Here is a 21,001-nt window from a genome sequence, read left to right on the forward strand (position 1 = left end):
TAATCAGTCAAGTTTGTAGTGAATCTATTCGGAGCAGTAAAAATATAAATCTCTAGTGAGTGCATGGAAAACATATACTTGCATTTTTAGATGGTGTGCAAGCTGTCATACTCCCTCTAATGTGTCAAAAAATTATGACTAATTTAGCTTAAAAGCATTAGGAACTTAAGTCCTTAATGACAATTTAAGTTAGTTTTAATGTTAATTTGGTTTATTTTAAGGGTTAAGTCCAAGTGGTGGTTGAAAGAGCAAAACGAAGTAAGGAGATGGAAATTAGAGCTAAAAGTGCAAGAAGGCATCATCACAGAAATTCAGTGAATCACTAATGGTATTGGCATATCATCGAATAGGGATTTCGTGACCTAAATTAGTAGTTCAACCAAGGTTAAATAGAGGTAATTTGGCGATGAGAAAAAAGTGATTGGTGTATCGTCGATCAGTTCAATTGAGAACACTCCCGATGCCAAAGTTATCAGATCCCAACCCTTGAGCTCAAAGTCAATGTTATGTTGGCGATAGTAAATTAGATCGATGAATTGTTGAGATATTTGGCAATAGCATTTGTCTTTCACCAAATTAGATGTGGCAGTATTTTTGTAAATTCTTGTCCCATTATTGCTTCAGCTATAAAAGTCTTTCTGGTAGCTTAGAACCCTATTATTTGCCAATGTTGAGATCCATAAGTTTGTATTTGAAGCCCTAGGTTGGGATTTTTTTAAATTTCTTATTGTTCTATGTTAAATTTGGATTTCCTTTAATGATAATATAGGTATATTTCCCCTTTCTCCATATATGAGTAGCTAAATTACCAACTACTGGTTATATATGAATGAGTTTGGGACCCTTAGACTTGCCTTCTGGATTGCAAAGATTTTTGCCTTGGCTATTCTTTTTTATATAGAATGTGTTGAGCTTGACCAGTTTTTAGGTCCGTTCTTCATTTGTGGCTAGTTCATCATTTGATAAAAAATTTGGCATTGATGTTGAGATGTAGTGGATTCATCTCATAGGGTTGTTAGGTTCGTTGCTGATGTTGGGTGTATTTATGCACTCTAGTGTGACTATTCTAGCTTCATTATTCTTGTTTTAAGGACAATTTGTGTGATTTATGTGCTAATATGATATAAATAAGCATGTAAGTGTCCAAGTCCGTATTTACAATGTTCAACTTGTTTTCTAAACAAGTTTGTACTTAACTGAGTCATTTAGAATTTAACCTGGAAAACTAGTGTTACTAGCTTGAGCTTGGTGTGTGTCTAGTTAGTTTCATTGGATTCTATTGTATTTAAAAGGTTCCAAATTATTTTAATGGTGTAATTATATGTGGAACAACTTGTTGGGAATTTATAAGGTTCAATTTGATTAAGTTAAGAGTCGAAACGATAAGTTGAAGATCATGGAAATTAGACTTATTTTAGCTCTTGTTTTGATTCATCGTTAAGGATATTGTGTTGTTTTGATCTATAATATGTTGTGTGTGATGATTTAGGAAGCTTTGTGAGCTGAATATGGTGATATATTGATGATAAAAAGGCTTGAAATTCATTAGAAATACACTACAAAAGGCATGCAAAAAAAATAAGACGTTCAACACTTAGAATTAATTTTAAAGGCTAATTCCAGTGATCCAACGCGATAGCAACGTGATGCATCAGTCCAGAAATGCTGTGACTAATGCGCCGCATCAATTAAGCCAACGAGTTGAGCAACGCATCGCGGTGGGTTGTCCATGCACAGCCAAAAATGCAATTCTTTGCTGACAAGGCTTGGGGTTTTTCCTACTAATAATATAATATATTTCTCACGTGGGAATCTTTTGGGAATCATCTTGGATCACACTCAGTCCCTTAATCCTATAAGGATTAGGAATACTTTATTATATATACACACATTGCACATAATTTTGGGGGAATCGATGGACAAACTTGGACAATTCTTAAGGATTCTTGGATACGTTAGTTACGTCGTGGACGTATTTTGAGGAGGCAACTGCTACATTTAGGTTTTAATTTTCATTCTTTATTTAGCTTTTAGTTATAATAACATGTATTCAATTATTTGAATCGTGATTATGAATATTATCGTCTAAAATCCCTCTTTTCAAGGTTAAAGTCAAGAACATGACTACTACTGTTTTGAATTAATTTTGTTTAATTTGCTTATTATATTTGGTTGTTTGTTCATCTTTGATTTAACTATTTGATGGATTGATCACTCAAAAAATATATTAATTGTCGACCTTTTGATATCGGGAGAGGGAATAGAGAGATAGAACATGGACATGAATAAAGTATGGTTTTTATTCATTTATGAAATAAAGAATTGAACTTAGCATCTAGGACAGGGATGTACTTAGATGCCTTACTTGATTCACACATAGGATGATAGCTTAAATAACTTAATTGGATTATTACATCCCCTCTTAACGATGTAGTTGTAATGTCCAAGTTAGGTAAACGGTTAGAGGTCGGGAGACCATGATCATGCCATTAACCCTACGAATCAACAACCAAGATAAGCAAGTTAATGAATAGTGTTCAATAACGTAGTATGATTGTTCTATTCTAAGTGCTTTAACCCTGGGCTTTATTCCATTAATTATTTCAAAACTTTTATTTACGCATTGTATACTTTAGTTTTAATTTATAATTTCCAAACTCTCTTTTGGTTACTTTTGCACTAAATTAATCTAAAAGTGAACTGAAATTGAATCATTGTTTAACCAAGTCCATGTGGGATCGATACTTGGCTTTCTTAAAGACCACTTTACTGCTTAATAGACCATGTACACTTGCATGTACGCTTGGGCGCTGACAGTTCCCTTGGGATGGTTTGTCCTGTTGTTAGTGTGGGGATCGGATACTCCTTTGTTATTGTGTTATGATTTTTTCTAGTGGAGTTGTAAGGTTAAAGACAGGTGGCCTTTTCTGTGATCGCTTCATGAGTTGGCAAGTTGGAAATTCTTTATCTCAAGTCGTTGATTTTATAGTGGCGGTTTTTTGACAACAACCATGGTTTTTAGATTGGTATATTTCTTCTTTGATGATGTGATCCTTGTGTGGATTAGGGAAATTCCTATTTCAGAGTTTGTACGGCCTAATGAGGCTTGGTGGAGTGTTTCTCTTTGATGATATGTGCCTGTGGCTATTTCTTACTTAGATGGAGTGTTAGATTGATTAGTTGTCAGCTAAAATTACATTTCTCTGAGTTGCTAGAGTTTTTGCCAATACTGGTGTGGTTTTCAACCTTGGAAAGTTTTTTTGTATGTTTGGATAGTTCATGCCTCCAGCTGATATAGAGTTGGTTGCTTGCATTTTTGGTCGATGGTTATCCCTAAGGTGATTTTTGTTCTTCAGATATATCTCAACTGTGACTTGGAATGATTTATCTCTAATATGTTATATTTGGATACTAAAGTCTATTAGAGATAATTGACATCGATATATGATTATTGGTTCAGTTTTGACTTGACGCCTTAGAATGGCGATTTGGAAGCTATGATAGATTTAGAGTATGAATGCCTACCTATTTTTAGTTTTGGTTTGAGCAGTTGAGATAGAGCAATTCAGCATTGGTATTGAGATTTCAGCTTGGTGTTGTAGAGTTTGCGTGTACCGTTCATTTTAGACCTGCCTCAGCTTAAATTTTGTTATAGGCTGGTTGAGCCTACTCTGTGGTTACTTATTCGGTCTTGTTGATTTTGAATGGATTATAGGTGATAAGTGTTCGAATGATAGCCCATGGACCCGGTATTAGTTCTTTTAGCTTTGACCTCGAGTACCTAGTTTTCTTTGGAAATTTTTTATAATATACTCAGTGGGAGTAATATACTCGAGATGGATTTAGTAAGGCTTCATTCTCGATGGATGAGACATCCTGGAGTGTAATATTTAGTGGTGATAGTTATACCTTGGATTTTGAAATTTCAATTTAATTTTCATCTGTACTGGTTGCAATATTGGCATGGGTTGCATTCCTTGATCATCTCCATTTGTATGCCCAAATTGTGCCTTGTAATCTTATTCTCATGTTTATCGTATGGACTTTTAGCAGATCAGCTTTAGTTCCTTGAGTTCTCCATGATGATATGGTATGGATGAGAATTAGGTAATTTTCTCCTGGTTTAGAGTGGATAGCAGGTGCAAGAAGGTAAAGCAAAGTTATATTTAGATTTAAAGTCTATGATATAAATCATGTTTTGGTTTTCTTTTGGTTTGATCAGCCTTAGAATGGTTATGTTTTTATCAAGATAGTATCGGTGTGTTATGGTTCAGTTGTGCCTGCATAAGCCCTTTCAGTTCAGTTAGAGGCCAGTTAGCAGTCGAAGTTAGATTTTGACTGTTTGGAAATAAAGTGAAGGTACTAGAAAAAAATGAATACCAATGGTGAAATCCCTTGCCAGTGTTATCTCTTGTGGAGGTTACCTAGGAATTCATGTTAGGAGCATGCGGGGCCAATACCTCATCCTTTCAAGCTTTTGAGATTCTTTCTATCCGTTGACTTTTGGGGATAAAAGTCCTTTTAGTAGTGGATAATGTAATGACCCTTCAGGTCATTTTCCATGTTTATGCTTATTTTTTACATTTGAGCTTCGTGATAGCTGCCCCAAGTCATTTATGACTTGCTTGGACTGACGGTTCATCGGGCAGTTCGTTTGATTTTAGAACCAAGTCCCTGTTTTGATGTCTTCACTAGTTCCAAAATGGCCACCGGGTGAAATTTTAGTGAAACAATCTCAAATGAAAATTCTGATTGCACCAGCAGATTCAGAATATCAATTTTATAGTAGGTAGACCTTTGGTTTGGGTCCCATTGCACCCGTACTCATTTCGATATATCGATTGGAAAGTTGAACAATTGAAAGTTTAGATGTGGTACCCATATTTGGTCAAAATGACCTCAGATTGAAAACAACTTTGCCAATGCATCTGGAACATCAAATTTAGTGTGGTTACATATTTCGTTTTTGAAAATTGGATTTTGAATGCATCCCGAGGCATTGGCCAAAACTTGGAATTTAATTCCAAGTTTCAGCAGTCTTATAGTGCGGCGAAGAAACGCGATCGCGGAAAGAGACTCGCGATCATGGAAGGATACTCGCGATGTTGCAATTGCGGCATGCGTGGGTTCGTGATTGCCCTAGTTGAGGGCCCGGGAAGGGTTATTAAAATACCCATTTTGGACGAGAATTGACGATTATCTTCCTCCATTGAGACCTAAAAACCCTAATATGGTGTGCTAATCACAAATTGGTCATGGTGGGTGACTTGGGATCTTGATTATCATTTTTTATAGTGATTATCTTTAAATTTAAGCAAAGAATCCTTTGAATTCATGGTTGAATTTCTTAGTTTAGACCTAAAGCCCCAATTTAGCTTAGGTCTTGATTTTAGCCCAAAGTATGCCTAGTTTTCACCCATTTCTTGAGGGTTATGATTCTTTATTCATGTATGAACATTAGGTTGACTTGGAAACGCATTTTTCGTAAGTGGGACCCACTTGGGGTTTCTAGTGTCATTTTTGGACCCAAAGTATAATGGTGCAATATGGGTATCATTAGACTCATATTCATGAGTAGATTGCTATTTTGATAGTGTGTTGGCATTTTAGGCTTGTGGAATGAAGATGAGCTTTTGGTGAATGGTGGAAAGTTTTGCGATTCAGCTTTGAGGTAGGCTTATGTCTACTCTTTTTTATAGACAATGTGTGATATATGTTGCGTGTGAATGTGAATGCTAAGATTGATTATGGATAGAATGACTTAGTATTGAATAGAAGTTTGGGGACTCGATATGAGTTTTGACCTGTAAGTTGCATTTCTTAATACACTTTTTGGACCTGATGGCCTTCTCCCTAGTTTGGATTAATTCATAGGATGAACAGGTCATGATGCTAGGTTTTGGATGTGTTTTAAGTGTTAGAATCATGATTAGGATGATTAACCTTAGTTGGGTTATTCTAGTTATCTTGAAACCGTAATTTGGGGGTAGAATTGACATAAATGCTTATGTTTCTAGACCAAGTTCCTATCTTAGAATTAGTTGGGGCTTACTTAACATCTAGAAGTTGGACTAGATACCTTAGCCTAGTTTGGGGCATGGTTTGCCTAAATATGGAAATTAAGGATTAAAAGTGGGATGGCCAACCCATTTAGGCCAAGACTTGTGTTAGCCTTGTGCACTTGGTTGCGGATGTTAGTCATAGCTGAGACTAGTAAACCTTAGTATAAGGTTACTTCGTGGCTTATTTAATAATGGTGCACTTTTACCCAGATAATGATATTTGGGCCTATAGATATACTACTTCCTTTTTTATATGATGTTTGACCTATAGAGATGTTATTTCCTCTTAGACTTGATATTTGGCTTATAGAGATGATATTTTCTCTTAGACATAACGTTGGGTCTTTAGAGATGATATTCCTCTTAGATCTTATTCTTGGGCTTATAGAGATGATATCTTTTTTATTTATTATTATTGGACCTATAGAAACGATATTTCCCTTAGATATGACAATTGGCCAAAAAAGGTGACATTCCTTGTAAGTCATGATGTATGACCTATTGATATGAGATATTTTAAAGATGAGTACATGATTATTGACATTATGCCTCCTATATGAGAGATAACTATATACTTATAGATATTATACCTCCTAGATATGAGATGCCTCCTATATGTGAGACGATTATATACCTATTGATGTTATGCCTTCTAGATGTGAGATGGCTTCTATATGTGATGTGATTAGATATATTCTATGGTTAACAAATAAGATTATCAATATTAGTTCCGAAAATGTATATGGGTTGAAGGCCATGATTATGATGTGGTGATTATTTCAGCTATGTTATTGGGCCGAGGGTCATGTTATAATGTTGGTTGGATATCGAGAAGTGTTTATCCTTATAAAGGATACGATTACAGTTTATGCATATGCATATATATGTTTTTGTACACATCTCTCTGGTATGAGACAGAGGAAGATGCGATATGATGTTTATTTCCACTAATTGAATACTGGTGATGGTATGCATAGATTTGGTACATTCATAAATATTATATCAGTAATTTATATGATTCTAGATGAAATGCAATCTTATGTATGTCCTTCCTAATTAAGGGTAAAGCTATGTGGTAGCTAGTTGTCTATTAGGTGACTATAGCACTTAATGACTTATTTTATGATGTTGGTTAGTTGTTAAACGGGAAATGTGTATCAATGTGGCTAGGTAATAAGAGATGTTAGTGATAAGAGATGACTTGATAATAATAATGAATAGTTGGTAAGTAAGGATTAGTTGGTAAATGAGGATTTATTGGTAAACGATGGCAAATTAATTAATGGCATTAGTTTAAGTAAGATGGTTAGATGATAAATGGTACTGTGTGGACTAGTAATGATTAACGGCTATAGGTTGATTAGTTGATAATGATGATTAGTGAATAAATAGCGATTATGGTCTAGTGATGAATCTTGACTAGATGTTGGGTATTGGCTACTTACTAACAATGGCTAGTTTCTACCCAGTGAATAAGGATTATGTGAAGAATAATGTTTAGGCTAATAATTAGAGGTCATGTGAAAACTAGCTAACTAGTGATTTAATGATAATAAGCGTTGGTTAGCTAATATCGAATAGTTAGGAAGTATCGACAAGTGAGATGTTTTATGATGATACGATTATGATTATAAGTATACTAACAGGCTTGTAGATTTACCCTTCTTTTACCACGTCTTGAGTCTATGCACCTAATATATGTCTCTAAATATATTTGTATTAATGTTTATGATAACATTAATACTCGACAAGGTCTGAGGATATGGTGATGATGATATTGATACCTGACAAGATCGGAGGATATTGTGATGCTATATTGATATCCGATAAAGCCGGAGGATATTATGATGATGATATTGATACCCAGCAAGGCCGAAGGATATTGTGATGCTATATTGATACCCGACAAAGCTGGAGGATATTTTGATGCTATATTGATACCCGAAAAGGTCGAAGGACATTGTGATGATGATATTGATACCTGGCAATGTTGGAGGATACTGTGATGATATATTGATACCCGGCAAGGCCGGAAGTTGATTACGCTGATGATGATAGTTATGATAGAAATGGTTAAGATGATGAGATTGTGATATTGATTGTGTACTTTGCATTCATTACTGCATGCGCATCGCCTATCACCAGTATGCACTTATGTCTGTCAGCCGGTATGGGATAGTTGCATAGATATGGGTGAAGAATATGCCTTGTGTTATTGTATGTTGATTGAACCTTTCGAGTCTGAGATGGTGGGGGTACGCAAAGGCTCGACTAGGTATTTGGTTTTCCAAAATAGCCGGTTATTCACGTTGTTATTGATATTGTTATTATCATTTTTATAATCATTATTATTTCTTGCTTATGATAGATTGGTCATTGATCCGGTATCAAAATTTGAGGTATATCTACGACCTCTTCTATCTTATGATGGTACTATTATGCATGATTATTTCGTGTCTAGCCTTGTGAATTAGAAGCCCTGAGTATAATAGTATTAAATCTTAGTAATATTATAATAAGGTCCTAGAATGAGGATATGATGATCTAGGTTATGCTTTGAGATGACCTTACGTTTATATGTACATATATATATATATGTGTGTGTGTGTGTGTGTGTGTGAAGTTATGGCACTACTGTATATCCCTTCTTTCATTTATACATATTGTATACTTTTTCTTGGCCTTGTATATTGCAATAAGTATATCTTCCTTCGCTCTTCATTCATATATTGTCCTTGGATATACAATATAGTATTAACGTCTATTGAATATGGCTGGAATAGGATAGTTCACCCTGATACTTCTTTAGATTTACTATATTAGACTCTTGGACTTGAACAGGATAGTTGTCCCTTATTATTCTCATTGGCTTGTTATATGATTTTGGACTCTTAGGTGTAGTTTTCATTCTGTTTATATGTTGTATATAGCTTCTTTATCTTTAGATCTCAGTTGGCAATTGCCTACTGAGTACCATTCATTTGGTACTCATACTACACTTTTGCAGCTCGTAGATCATAGTACAATTTATCATCGTTGATGTGTGCATCATACGGAGAAGCCATGGTTCGGAGACTTAGAATGAGCTTCTGATATTCGGAGTATTACTTATCTCTCTATTTTGTATTAAACTAATCTCTATATTGTGTTCAGAGATAAGTTGTATCAGTGTAGTTCCGTTGTTGTTTCACTTTTGTACTCTTGTGATATTACAAGTTTTTATAATAATACCGCCAAGTTTTGGGATTCTATTATGTATTGATCTTTATTTCATTTATTCCGTACTCTTTTTCTTATATTATTGAGTGGTCTGTTACTAGCCTTTCCAGACTACAGGTCGGCTTGCCCACTAATGGGTTGTGGTAGGCACCGTCATGACCTGAGAAATTGGGTCGTGACAAAAACTATGATTAATGGATGTACTAATTGGGTTCGGAAATTGGATAATGCTCTTTGGGCTTATCAAACAGCTTTTAAAATGCCAATTGGTATGTCTCTCTATCAAATGTGTTTGGAAAGGCTTGTCACCTATCGTTGGAGTTAGAGCATTGAGTTCTTTAGGATTTAAAGAAGCTTAATATGGATTGCAAAAGAGGCTTCTAAATCTAGAATAGATCAAATATACGAGTTGGAGGAATTTGGTCTTCGAGCATATAAGAGCTCCTTTTTAGAAAAAAAGTGAATGAAAAGGTGGAATGATACTAAGAAAATGAAAAGAGAGTTTCGTGTGGGATATGAAGTGTTACTTTACAATTCAAGGTTGAAACTCCTTGTGGGAAAACTCAAGTCTAAATGGTCGGGCCCTCTTATGGTGGTAAATGTGTATCCTAGTGGTGCAATTGAGTTAGAAGACCATGAAAAGAGAAAGTTCACATTGAATGGTCAACGGTTAAAATACTTCTATATTAGTGGATCCAGAGTTGTTAAGTGGAGGTGCTCCATTTTAAAGATGTTACTTGATAAGGAACAACATCGCGCCACGATGAAAAATAAGGCATTTCTTGGGATGAAATCCAAGTTTTACTTTTTTGTTTTGAATAACGTTTGTTGTATGGTGCATAGGATTGGAATGTGGAAAATGGATCACAAAATAAGTCAGAAGAGAAAAATGTAAGAGATCGTGTGCAAAGCTCCAGGGAAAAGGCTTTGGTAAATTGTCAAACACATTGGTGAATCACCTAAGCCCTTTACTAAAATTGATCTCTCAAAGCTATTCAACTATGAGATTTAGAGAGAGTTTCAAAATTTGACGTATTGCCGAGGCTCTGGGATAGAGTGTTTCATCGCTGATTTGGTTTGCTATATAGTTCCAGGTACAAAAACTATAACGTTTAGCGATGGTTCTGTAGTTTGGCATATCGCCAGTCTCTTTAGCGATGCTATGTCCTTTGCCAAACAGGGTCATTTTAAAATATGACGATTAGACTCTTGACTATTCACCTTTTGAATCTAAGGTTTATTCAAACCTTTTCACATTCCCGATTTTCCTTTATTCTATCACTTAGACTATACACAAATACAAGCTCACACACTCAATTTCTCTATTCAAATAACCACACTGCATAAGCACACAACCATCACTATCATTATCATTCCCTCACTAGAGTTTGCACACCACCATTTTTTATCTCCTCTCCATCAATTTCTCTCTGAATCTAAAGGTTGGAGATTGATTTTAGGTTTAAATTTCACTTTATTGCTCTTGTTCATAGTTATATGTCACTTATTATGTGTACTATGTTCCTGTTCAAAATACTTTGATTGGTGAACTTGATTTGTTCAAATTTGAGCTTTAAAATTAGGGGATTTTTTAAAAACTCTTGACTTTTAGTTGTTGGTTTGTGAAATTAAGGTGCAACTGAGAGTTAATCGTGAGTATACAGTTTATGGGTTGATTGTTTTGGTATAAGTGTCGAATTTTTTTTGGTTTTAACGTAAAATTACTTTGAAATTGAATGATTTTTCCCGATGATATATTGGGGATTTTGTTTTCTAGGGAAAAATCATCGATATTGTTTTTTGGTATTAAAATCTAGAGAAGTCTGAGTAGCCATGGTGTGTTGAGATGAAATGGCCATACAAATGGTTTGAAAAACTCAAAAGCTTCGAAGGTTGGGGATGATAACTTTTGGTGATGAGGTTGAGAGCTTTAGTGATGCACCAAACTTAGTGGAGCTTTCCAAAACACTCAATACATCACCAAAGGAAATAATGGGACTAGCTAATAAAGGTGATAGTTTGGTGATGCTCGGGGAGTATCGCTGAACAATTTGGTGGATCTCCAAACCCCAACTTTGCTTCACCAAATTCCTCTTCCCTAGCAGTTCCATTTTGCAATAAGGGTAGTGCATCCATGAACCCTTTGGTGATCTGCCAAAGCAGTTTGGCGATGCATTCTTGGAAAATCTTGTGTTTGTTTTTTCTAACTTTGCCTAGTGCATTGCTTATATTATGTGTAGCTATGCCTAGAAATAAGTGTCTATCCAAGAAACAAACTCGCTTTTCTCTTCCTACATCCAAGGCCTCAAAAGGAGTAAAATTTTTGGAACAATCACAACTAAAAAGGATGGTTAAAATGACGCCGGGAACGCAGATAACTCTTAGTCAGCCGGCAAATATCTTAGCACCTTGCTATTTCAAAAGTGGGTCAATTGATTGAATTAGATAAAGTATTTTATCTTCTTTGTACTAATCGTTCTTAAACAATAATTGGTGTCTTCCAAACACAATTGAAGCATCTAATTATTAATATCATTATTCAAACTCACAAAGGACAAAAAACACTTAGTATAACAAACTAGGAGTATTGAAAAAAATTTAAACTCAATATTTGATTATTAAATTCATCACCTAACAAGATGCTTGTTCTTTACCAACTGAATTTCGTTGTAAGGAACGGATTATATTGCTTATACTAGTGAATTAATTATTTTTATTTCATCCTTCTAAATTTTAAAATATATAAGTAGTACTAAACATAGCTTGGTTTATAAGTTACGGATAATTGTTGAAACAAGAGAATTAAGCAGCGGTGACAGTGATTTTTGTTGGGTTTGTCGACGGAGCTCCACTATTGTCTTGGTGGCAGTGCAGCTGGCTTGGATTCACCAGCGGTGGAAGCAGTGGTTGTTGTGGGGTTTTGTTGGTTGAGCAGTGGCCATTTGGTAAAGTCGTCAAAGAAAGAGAAAGGAGAGAAGGGAGGTGGGGTTCCATCGACCGGTGGGAAGCGGTTGCGGCTTGATATGGTTGTTGTTTTTTGGTGAGAGAGGAGAGAGGATTGTGGAGGCGGCTGTTTTTTTAAGGTGAAAAACATGAGATTAGGGTTGGTTGTTTTGTTTAAGAAGGGATGAAAAAAGTGACTTGATCTCAGCCGTTGGATTAATTTTAATCAACGGTTTGAGATTAAAATAATGTAATAATAATTTAAAAATAGATCAATAATTGAATTTTAATTTGAGGTCAAAATTGATAGCAATTCTGACTAAAATTGATATTAATTAAATAAGAATTAGGCTAGAAATTATATAAGCTAGGCAAATTGAATTGACTTAGGCTGCTATTTAATAAATGTAGGAAAGACGTGATAATAATAATAATAATAATAATAATAGTTAATGTTTGTAAATTATGGACATGTATAATTGTGGAAATGATTTAATAAATATTAGCAAAATTATGTAAAATATTATATAATGTAAAAATAATAATATAAAAATAAATTATATATTTTCAAATCATGAATGCAACACATTAATATTTATTTGATATCAAAATAATGCATAGAAAATACCAATATTTAAAATTAATAATTTTACTAAAATAGCAGCCTAAGAGGTATCATGAGGTCAAAATTGGGTGTCAACACAACTAACCCCATTTAGTCCCACAAATTGGGGTCTGTGGAGGGCACAGTGTACGCAGACCGTACCGCTAAGGTAAAAAGGTTGTTTCTAATAAACCCTCGGATCAAGAAAAATAGTCTGAAGTAGTCCAATTTCAAGAAAAAAATAGTTAAAAAAAACCACAAGTGATCGCTTACCACCATCCATGATTGCTTTTTGGTGGTCGCTTTTTCTGTTTTTATAGTAGTGCGAGAAAGAGAAGTCAAAATCATAGCGACGGTGGATGAAGAGCAACGATGACCTTTTTTTAGTAGTGATTGAATTCAAAAATCGATTAAAACTGACAGCAATTAGATAAAAGGTTGGCTAGAATTTAAATAAAATTGAGAGAATAATTGAATCGACTTAGGCTGCTATTTAAATATAATAATAATAACAAATAAATAAATATTATGAAAATTGTTATTCTTACAAATAAATTATGTATGTCACACAAACATATTATATAAAAATTATCGATAAAAAACTATGGCTGGAGGCTCCGGTAGCGGCAGCATAAGTGGGATTCACCGGCGTATTTTGTTAGTGGAGAAGCGGGTGAAGTTTGTGGACGTCGGAGATGACTCTGTTTTGCTCGTCAGTGGGGAAGGAAAGGATGGTGATGCCAATGAGAAGGGGGAAAAGGGATTGGCCGCCTGCTGTCGATCCACTGATGGTGGCAGGCAGCGGCTGAAAGAAAGAGGAAAGAGAAAGCAAGGGTCCGAGGTATGCCGCAGTTTTGTTAGAATGAATTAGGGTTTTACTTTTTGGTATTTTAAAAGGAAAGAACGCAAGAGTTTGAACCCAGTCGTTGGATCAATGTTGATCAACGGCTGAGATATAAAGATTAAGAATTTGGTTAAACAATTGAATGGAATTTGAAATTTAGTTCAACTGAACACAATTTGGGCTAGGATCGTAATAAATTAGATAAAATTAGGCTAAAATTGTTATAAATTGGCAAAATCAAGCTAGAAAATAAATAGATTGAAAAAAATTAAATTGACTAAGGTTGCGGATTAATACAATAATAATGATAATAGAAAAATAAATAATATAATTATTCTCAGAGTAGCCAAGAATAAATTGTGTAAATAAAAATACGACACATAATATATTACTTTAAAATCAACGATAACAATAATTCAAAATAGACACCTATAAATTATGAATACAAAATTTAAAATTGTCAATAAGAATAACAAGAATAATAATGATAATATTATTATTTTTATTAATAATAATAGACAATGTATTAGTAATTTACGAGTGTGAATACTAAATAAAATATTAACAAATCATGTAAAGATATTATATTTAAATTGATAAATTGCAAAAAATGATAATAAAAGTAATAAAATACTTTGTATATTTTTTAAATCATGAATGTGACACATCAATATTTTTTTGATACAAGAATAATGAGTAAAAAATACTAATATTTGAAATTAATAATTTTGATAAAACAACGGCCTAAAAGGAGTATTGGGGGATCAAAATTGGGTGTCAACACACACAAAACCAGAACCTTTGACTTCAAAATGATCGAGTAGGGACCTTTTCAAATGAAAAAAGTATCGAGTTTACAGGAGAAGCTAAAGAAACTAACCTCTAATTTTGAATATCTCTCAAACAATTGAAACTTTGATTCCGGGTCTTCTCAAAGAAAATTTAATTTTGGGTTTGATTTTTTAATTTTTCGAATTGGTTTTGGTTTTAAATTTTAGAAATTCGATTAAACGGTTTGGGTTTTTATTTTTCAAAAAAGAATTGGTTAAACCAAAAAATTAAAATTATATATATATATATATATATATATATATATATATATATATTATTTTATATATTTAGTATAAATAATATTTTTCTGTTATTTCATTTCATTTCATCCATGTTGAGTTATTTATATTTGGAAATGAAAAATAGGTTTGAAAAGAATTATTTGTTTTTAAAAAAATCACCAATTTTAAATGCCCGATCATGACAAAGAAAGACTCACTACTTTAATCTTCAAAATAAAAATAAAATAAAAATTCAAAATAACTGAAACGAATTTATAAAAATCGAACCAAATCGAATTTATTTTGGTTTGAGTACGGTTGTCATTTTCGTCAATATGAAAATCAAAAAATCAAACCGATATTAAACAAGCAAATCGAACAAACTAAATGTCCACCCCTAATCTCATCATATATATAATTCTGAAACTACCTAATACTTTCAACTCAATGTAAAATAAAATAATTTTTTATTTTATTTTGTGATTATTATACCTCATATCTCACACCAAACGACTCCTAAATGTACATTATATTGATATATTATATTATCGTGCGTAGTGTGATGTCTTACAATTATATATAAATTAACCGATAGAAACTAATAGAAAAATACGCTTTATTTGATACCTGAGTTGTTCTTCGCCCTATCTTAGGCCAATGAAATTTCACCTCTTTAATTTTTTAGTGATAACATAATGAGTCAAGCTAAGGTTTATTTAGCTCAAATACATCTGTGATACCATCTATGTCAACAAACTAATTTTAATTTCTTGAGAATCTTTTGCTTGATTATACGTGTTCACCACTTTAATGTCTAATTTCTTCTTATTTTATGTTTTTTATTCTTCAAGTTTATACTTTTCCAATTTAAATTTTTCAAGCCACAAAAATCCTACGTAAATTCTCAAGAAATAATTTCAGCTAAATTTATAGCAACACAATCCCCCAATAATTTTCCAAGTAATAATTTCATAGGTAAATCCCCAAGAAATAATTTTAGCTAAATTTATAGCAACACAATCTGCATCAGAAAAGGTGGAGGAAGGAGTATTACCATTGGCTATACAGGCTAATCACTAGATGGACTTGGCAAACAAGGACAAAGAATCCTTGGATAAGGGAGATTTAGATGACAATATTGAAAGAATGGCCATTGAGGGAGGTTTGTCACCAAAGCAAATTGACATAATTAAATCAGCAGCTGGGAAAAAAAATAAAAAACACAATAAGGCAAGTGCTAATACAATGCTTACCAGAAGTCAATCTAAAAATAATTTAGTATGAAAGCATTAGTGTGGAACATAAGATCAGTCAATACAAAGAAAGTCTTGTTGATCACAATGCAAAAGAGACACCATTTCTTTTTTATTGGTCTCATGGAACCCTTCCAAGATGCCAACATTATTGAGGAGTACAGAACCAGATTGGGTATGCAGAAGGCAATAAGTAATTCCTCTGGAAAAATATGTGCTTTTTGTGATGGAGGAGTCCAATGTACTGTAGTAAAAGATGAAGAGCAGCAATTAACTTTGAAGATTTAAACTCAAGAAGAAGGAAGTGGAGTAGTAGTTACCTTGGTATATGCTAAGTGTACAAATCAGGAAAGGTTGGCATTGTGGGAATCTCTAGCAGATATGGCTCAATCTATGAATGAATCATGGATGGTTGGGGGAGATTTCACTATAGTAACTAGCGATGAAGAAAAACTTAAGAGGCTTACCTGTTACAGTAGCAGATACAGCTGATTTTAATCACTGTATTAGTATATGTAATTTGGAAGACCCAGGTTTTAAAGGAAGTAAGTTTACATGGTGGAATGGGAGAGTTGATGAGGCTTGTATTTTTGAGAGGCTGGATAGAGTATTATGGAACAACAAGCGGCAAAATTTGTTCTAGGTACTAGAAGTTAAACATTTGCCTAGAAGTGGATCAGATCATGCTTCTTTAATATTGCAGATGTATAATCCTCAGGAAAAGATCATCAAATCTTTTAGATTTCTGAATTTTTGGCTGAAGGATGAGACTTGTTCGGAGGTTATTAGGAAGAATTGGACAACAGAAGTGCAGGGTAATCCACTTATCATATTTCATCACAAGTTGAAGAAGACTAAAAAAGCATTAACTCTGTGGAGTAAAGAGATATTTGGTAATATTTTTCAAGAAATTGCAACTCTTGAGGATGTTACTAAAGTCTTGGAGGTTCAATTTTAACAGAATCCAACTGGAGAGAATAGAGCTAAATTGTTCAAAGCCCGGGCAGATCTGAATATGCAACTCAAAAGAAAGGACTTCTGGAAACAAAAGTCAGGATTTGAGTGGTTTAAGGATGGTGAGAGGAATACTAAATTTTTCCATACTATTGTAAGGGGGGGAAGAAACAAGCTGAAGGTAAATAGAATTCAAAATAAAGTAGGAGAGTGGATGGATAATCAGGCAGATATCTCAAAGATTGCCGTCAGATTTTTTGAAAAATAATTTACTAAAGGGCAGCAATGTGAAGATTTCTCTATTTTGGAGGAAATACCAAAGGTAATTGATTCTAATCAAAATAAGGAGTTAGATTGCAAATCCAACAATGAATGAAATCAAAGAAGCTGTAATGGGGCTTAACAGAAATAGTGCAAGAGGACCAAATGGTATGACTGGAGCATTCTATCAAGATTCTTAGGAAATTATTAAGAATGACATCTATGATATGGTAAAGTTGTTTTTTGGTGGATATGAACTGCCCAAGTTTATCACCCACACAAATTTAGTAATTTTACCAAAGAAGTTGGTGCTTAACACTTTTTATGACTTTAGGCTAATTTCTCTATGTAATTTTGTGAACAAGATATTCTCAAGAATCATACATGATAGAATTAAGAAGTTGTTACCAGGTATTATCTCAGAAGAGCAAGCTAGTTTTGTAACCGGAAGGAGTACAGTAGAGAATATCCTGGTGGTGCAGGAGATTGTGTCAGAAATTAATAAAAGAAGTAAGCCTCCTAATATGGTCTTAAAGCTGGATATAATGAAAGCAAATGATAATGGCTTTTCTTGACAAAAGTCATGAGAAAAATGGGTTTTGGAGAAGTTATTATAGATTTGGTGTATAGGTTGTTGAGTAATAATTGGTATTCAATCCTTTTAAATGGTCAACCTAAGGGTTTCTTTAAATTTACTAGAGGTTTGAAACAATGATATCCTCTGTCACCAACTCTTTTTATTATAGCAGCGGAGGTAATGTCCAGATCTCTTAATAAGTTGTTGTTGAATAAAGAGTTCAAAACTTTTAGGATGCCTAGAGGAAGTTCTAAATTGAATCATTTAGCTTTTGCTGATGATATGATCATTTTGTTCAAGGCAGAGATCAATACTTTGAGATTGTTGACAGAAACATTAGAGAAGTATGAAAGAGCTTCAGGTCAGAGGATCAATAAGGATAAGAGTGTTATATATTTGCATAAAAATGTGTCTTATGGGGTAGTGGCTATGGCAGAGGTGATAATAGGAATAATGAGAAATGATTTCCCTTTTACATACCTTGGCTGTCCTATTTTCCATATGAGAAAGAAGAAATATTACTACCAGGGTATGATGAACAAAATAAATGGTAAATTACAGTGTTGGAAGGGTAAGTTACTGTCATATGGGGGAAGGGATATACTGATTAAACATGTTATTCAAAGCATTCCAGTTCACTGTTTAACAGTAATGAATCCCCTAATGAATGTACTGAATCAAATACAGAAGATGCTTGCTCAATTTTTCTGGAGCAGCTACATTGGGGGCAAAAGCAGACATTGGGTGAAGTGGCAAGATATGTGTGTGCCTAAGGAAGAAGGAGGGTTAGGTTTCAGATTGTTAAAAGATGTTTCTATGGATTTGTTTTGCAAGCTATTATGGAACTTCAAGGACAAAAAGTCTATTTGGGTGGACTATAAGAGGAATAATAACTGTAAGAAAGAACATCCTAATATGATTTTATGGAATAAAGGAGCAGGGGGTTTACAACTATGGAAGAAAATGTTACAGGCTAGAGATTTGATAGAGCATCAAATTTTATGGAAAGTCAGGAATGGGGAATCTAGCACTTGGTGGGACAACTGGACAACATTAGGAAGTCTGTACCATATTATAGAAACTGATTTGATTTGGGATGATAGGTTTCAGAAGATAATAACTTTGACAAGTCATGCAACATGGAATGTTACTGTGTTGAATCAATTGTTGCCAGGGGAAATTGCTAATCACATCCTGGATAATGTACAGCCACCAGATGAGAGTAAGGAAAATGATAAACCCATTTGGATGCTTGAATCTAATGGAAAATTTACTGTTAAGTCTGACTGGCAGTATATTAGACTGAGAAAGGAAAAGAGTCAAATTTTCAAGGAGATGTGGATAAAAGGGCTACCTTTCAAATTCTCCTTTCTAATGTGGAAAATGTGGAAAGGAAAAATAACAGTTGAAAAGGCTGTTAGAAGGTGGGGGGTGGAAGGTCACACCAAAATTTGGTGTTGTACTACCCATGCTCAAGAGACCGTTTCACATGTGTTTAGAAGAGCTCCTATTGCTAAAGATATGATCCTATTTTTCTTATTTTGCAAGAATAAACATACATGGACTAAATTTCAAGGAGACTATCATGGAATGAAAGAACCCAGATGTTAGACTCAAAGATAGAAGCTACCATCTAGTTGTCCCTAGCATCATTATTTAGGAGCTGTGGAGAAGAAGAAATAAAGGGAAACATGAAGAGAGGCAGCTATCTGAGCACAGTGTGCAGCACAACATCATCAGAAATATCAGATTGTTACAGAAAATAAGAAAGCCATACCAAGAATTTCCTAATACATGGCCAGAAATTTTGATAGAGTTGGCAAGGCACAAAATAAGGATGAAAGTCATAAAGGTGAAATAGGATTTTCCTCAACAAGGATGGATTTTAATCAATACAGATGGAGCCTCTAGGAGGAATCTGGGAGCAAGTTCTTATGCATTTTATGCAAGGGATGATAGGGGGATTTAGTGTATGCAAAAGGAGAAATCATGGAAGATATGACAAGTATACAAGCAGAAGCAGAAGCTATACTACAAGCAGCATTACACTGTAACAAGGCACATATTAGCAAAGTAGTCATACAAATTAACTCTTTAAGCATGCAGAAGTTTTTAACACAACAATGGGATTGTCCATGGAGCATAGAGGATAAATTCAATCAAACATGGAAGTCATTGCAACATATAGCAGTCCAGTATCAGCACGTTCTGAGAGAAGGAAACAAACTAGCTGATTACTTTGCTAATTATGCATTTGAAGTAGAGGAATTCACTTTCACAAGCTTCTAACAGATGCAAACAACAGGAAAGAAAATACTCAGCAGTGATAAATCTCAGATACCATACTTGAGATTGTCGCCTCAAAAGGAGTGAAAACATAGCTCAAGAAAGTCTAATATACAGAAGCTTATATAAGTAATCTGTTGCTTGGACTACTGTACACAAGAATACAAGGGGTCGATCAGTAAGAAGAAAATGAATCTATGGCAAGCTATGACCTGGCCGATGGCTTTAAGTCTGCTACAAGATCAGAAGAGAACTGACAAGATAGCTGCCACTTGGGGTACACAACCAGATCCAGGCTACTAGGACCTTCAAGGTGATTAAACATGAGTTTTGCTATTCCAACCATCGAAGATTTCACCTAAATGGACAGGGGAGACAAGTCAATCGGAGAGGAAAGTTATAAAAATAAAATAAAGAGAGCAGTAGCTACATACTTTTGCAAGTGGATATAAGAGCTCAGATACAGCTTCAATCGAAAGGAATCAACAACTAGAGCTGAAGATGGATGTTGTAAATGATAGGCGGCGACATCAACTCTCATATAGAAAGGATGGAAAATGAGAAATGTTTTTAGGATACCCTATCTTTACGGATACATGTCTAAAAAATTTCTAGGATGGGCCGGGTCAAGTTTACTTTTATGATATTTCGGGCTGGCCCAATGCGTAAAGACTATGTGATTGGTTTTTAATTTGAATAAAAATTTGAAAATTCAAAAATTAAATTAAAAAAATAGCAATACAATCCCCCAATAATTTTCCAAGTAATAATTTCGTAGGTAAATCTCCAAAAATATAATCCCCAGCAAAATTCGCAGCAAATAATCGCTAAATAATTTTTCATGTAGTAAAATCCGCCACATAAATTTCCACCAAATATCTCTATGTAAATCCATAGGATAAATTACCTTAGAATTTTTCTATGGATTTAAAAAATATATATATTT

General features: G+C 34.0%; 1 protein-coding gene across 7 annotated transcripts in view; it reads right to left on the bottom strand.

Annotated features, from left to right (window-relative positions):
- Nucleotides 1-20,637, bottom strand: part of LOC107858567 — a 28,392-nt gene extending 7,755 nt beyond the window's left edge. For 2 of the 7 annotated variants that reach the window (XR_007051974.1, XR_007051977.1), the window contains exons 1-3: nt 20,490-20,623; nt 20,268-20,413; nt 15,779-15,925 (exon numbers count right to left, since the gene is read on the bottom strand). Coding sequence is in view for 1 of the 7 variants with exons in the window: in XM_047406357.1 (XP_047262313.1) it covers nt 15,801-15,925; nt 17,601-17,662; nt 20,268-20,401 (321 nt within the window). In the remaining 6 variants the exon portion in view is untranslated. Of the gene's footprint in view, nt 1-15,628; nt 15,926-17,600; nt 17,663-20,267; nt 20,414-20,489 lie in introns of those variants that run through there. The other 5 variants (XR_007051979.1, XR_007051978.1, XM_047406357.1 and 2 more) reach the window with 4 other exon arrangements.
- Between the last annotated feature and the right edge of the window lie 364 nt (nt 20,638-21,001).

This window comes from Capsicum annuum, chromosome 2 (assembly GCF_002878395.1).
Source record: "Capsicum annuum cultivar UCD-10X-F1 chromosome 2, UCD10Xv1.1, whole genome shotgun sequence".
Lineage (NCBI taxonomy): Eukaryota > Viridiplantae > Streptophyta > Magnoliopsida > Solanales > Solanaceae > Capsicum > Capsicum annuum.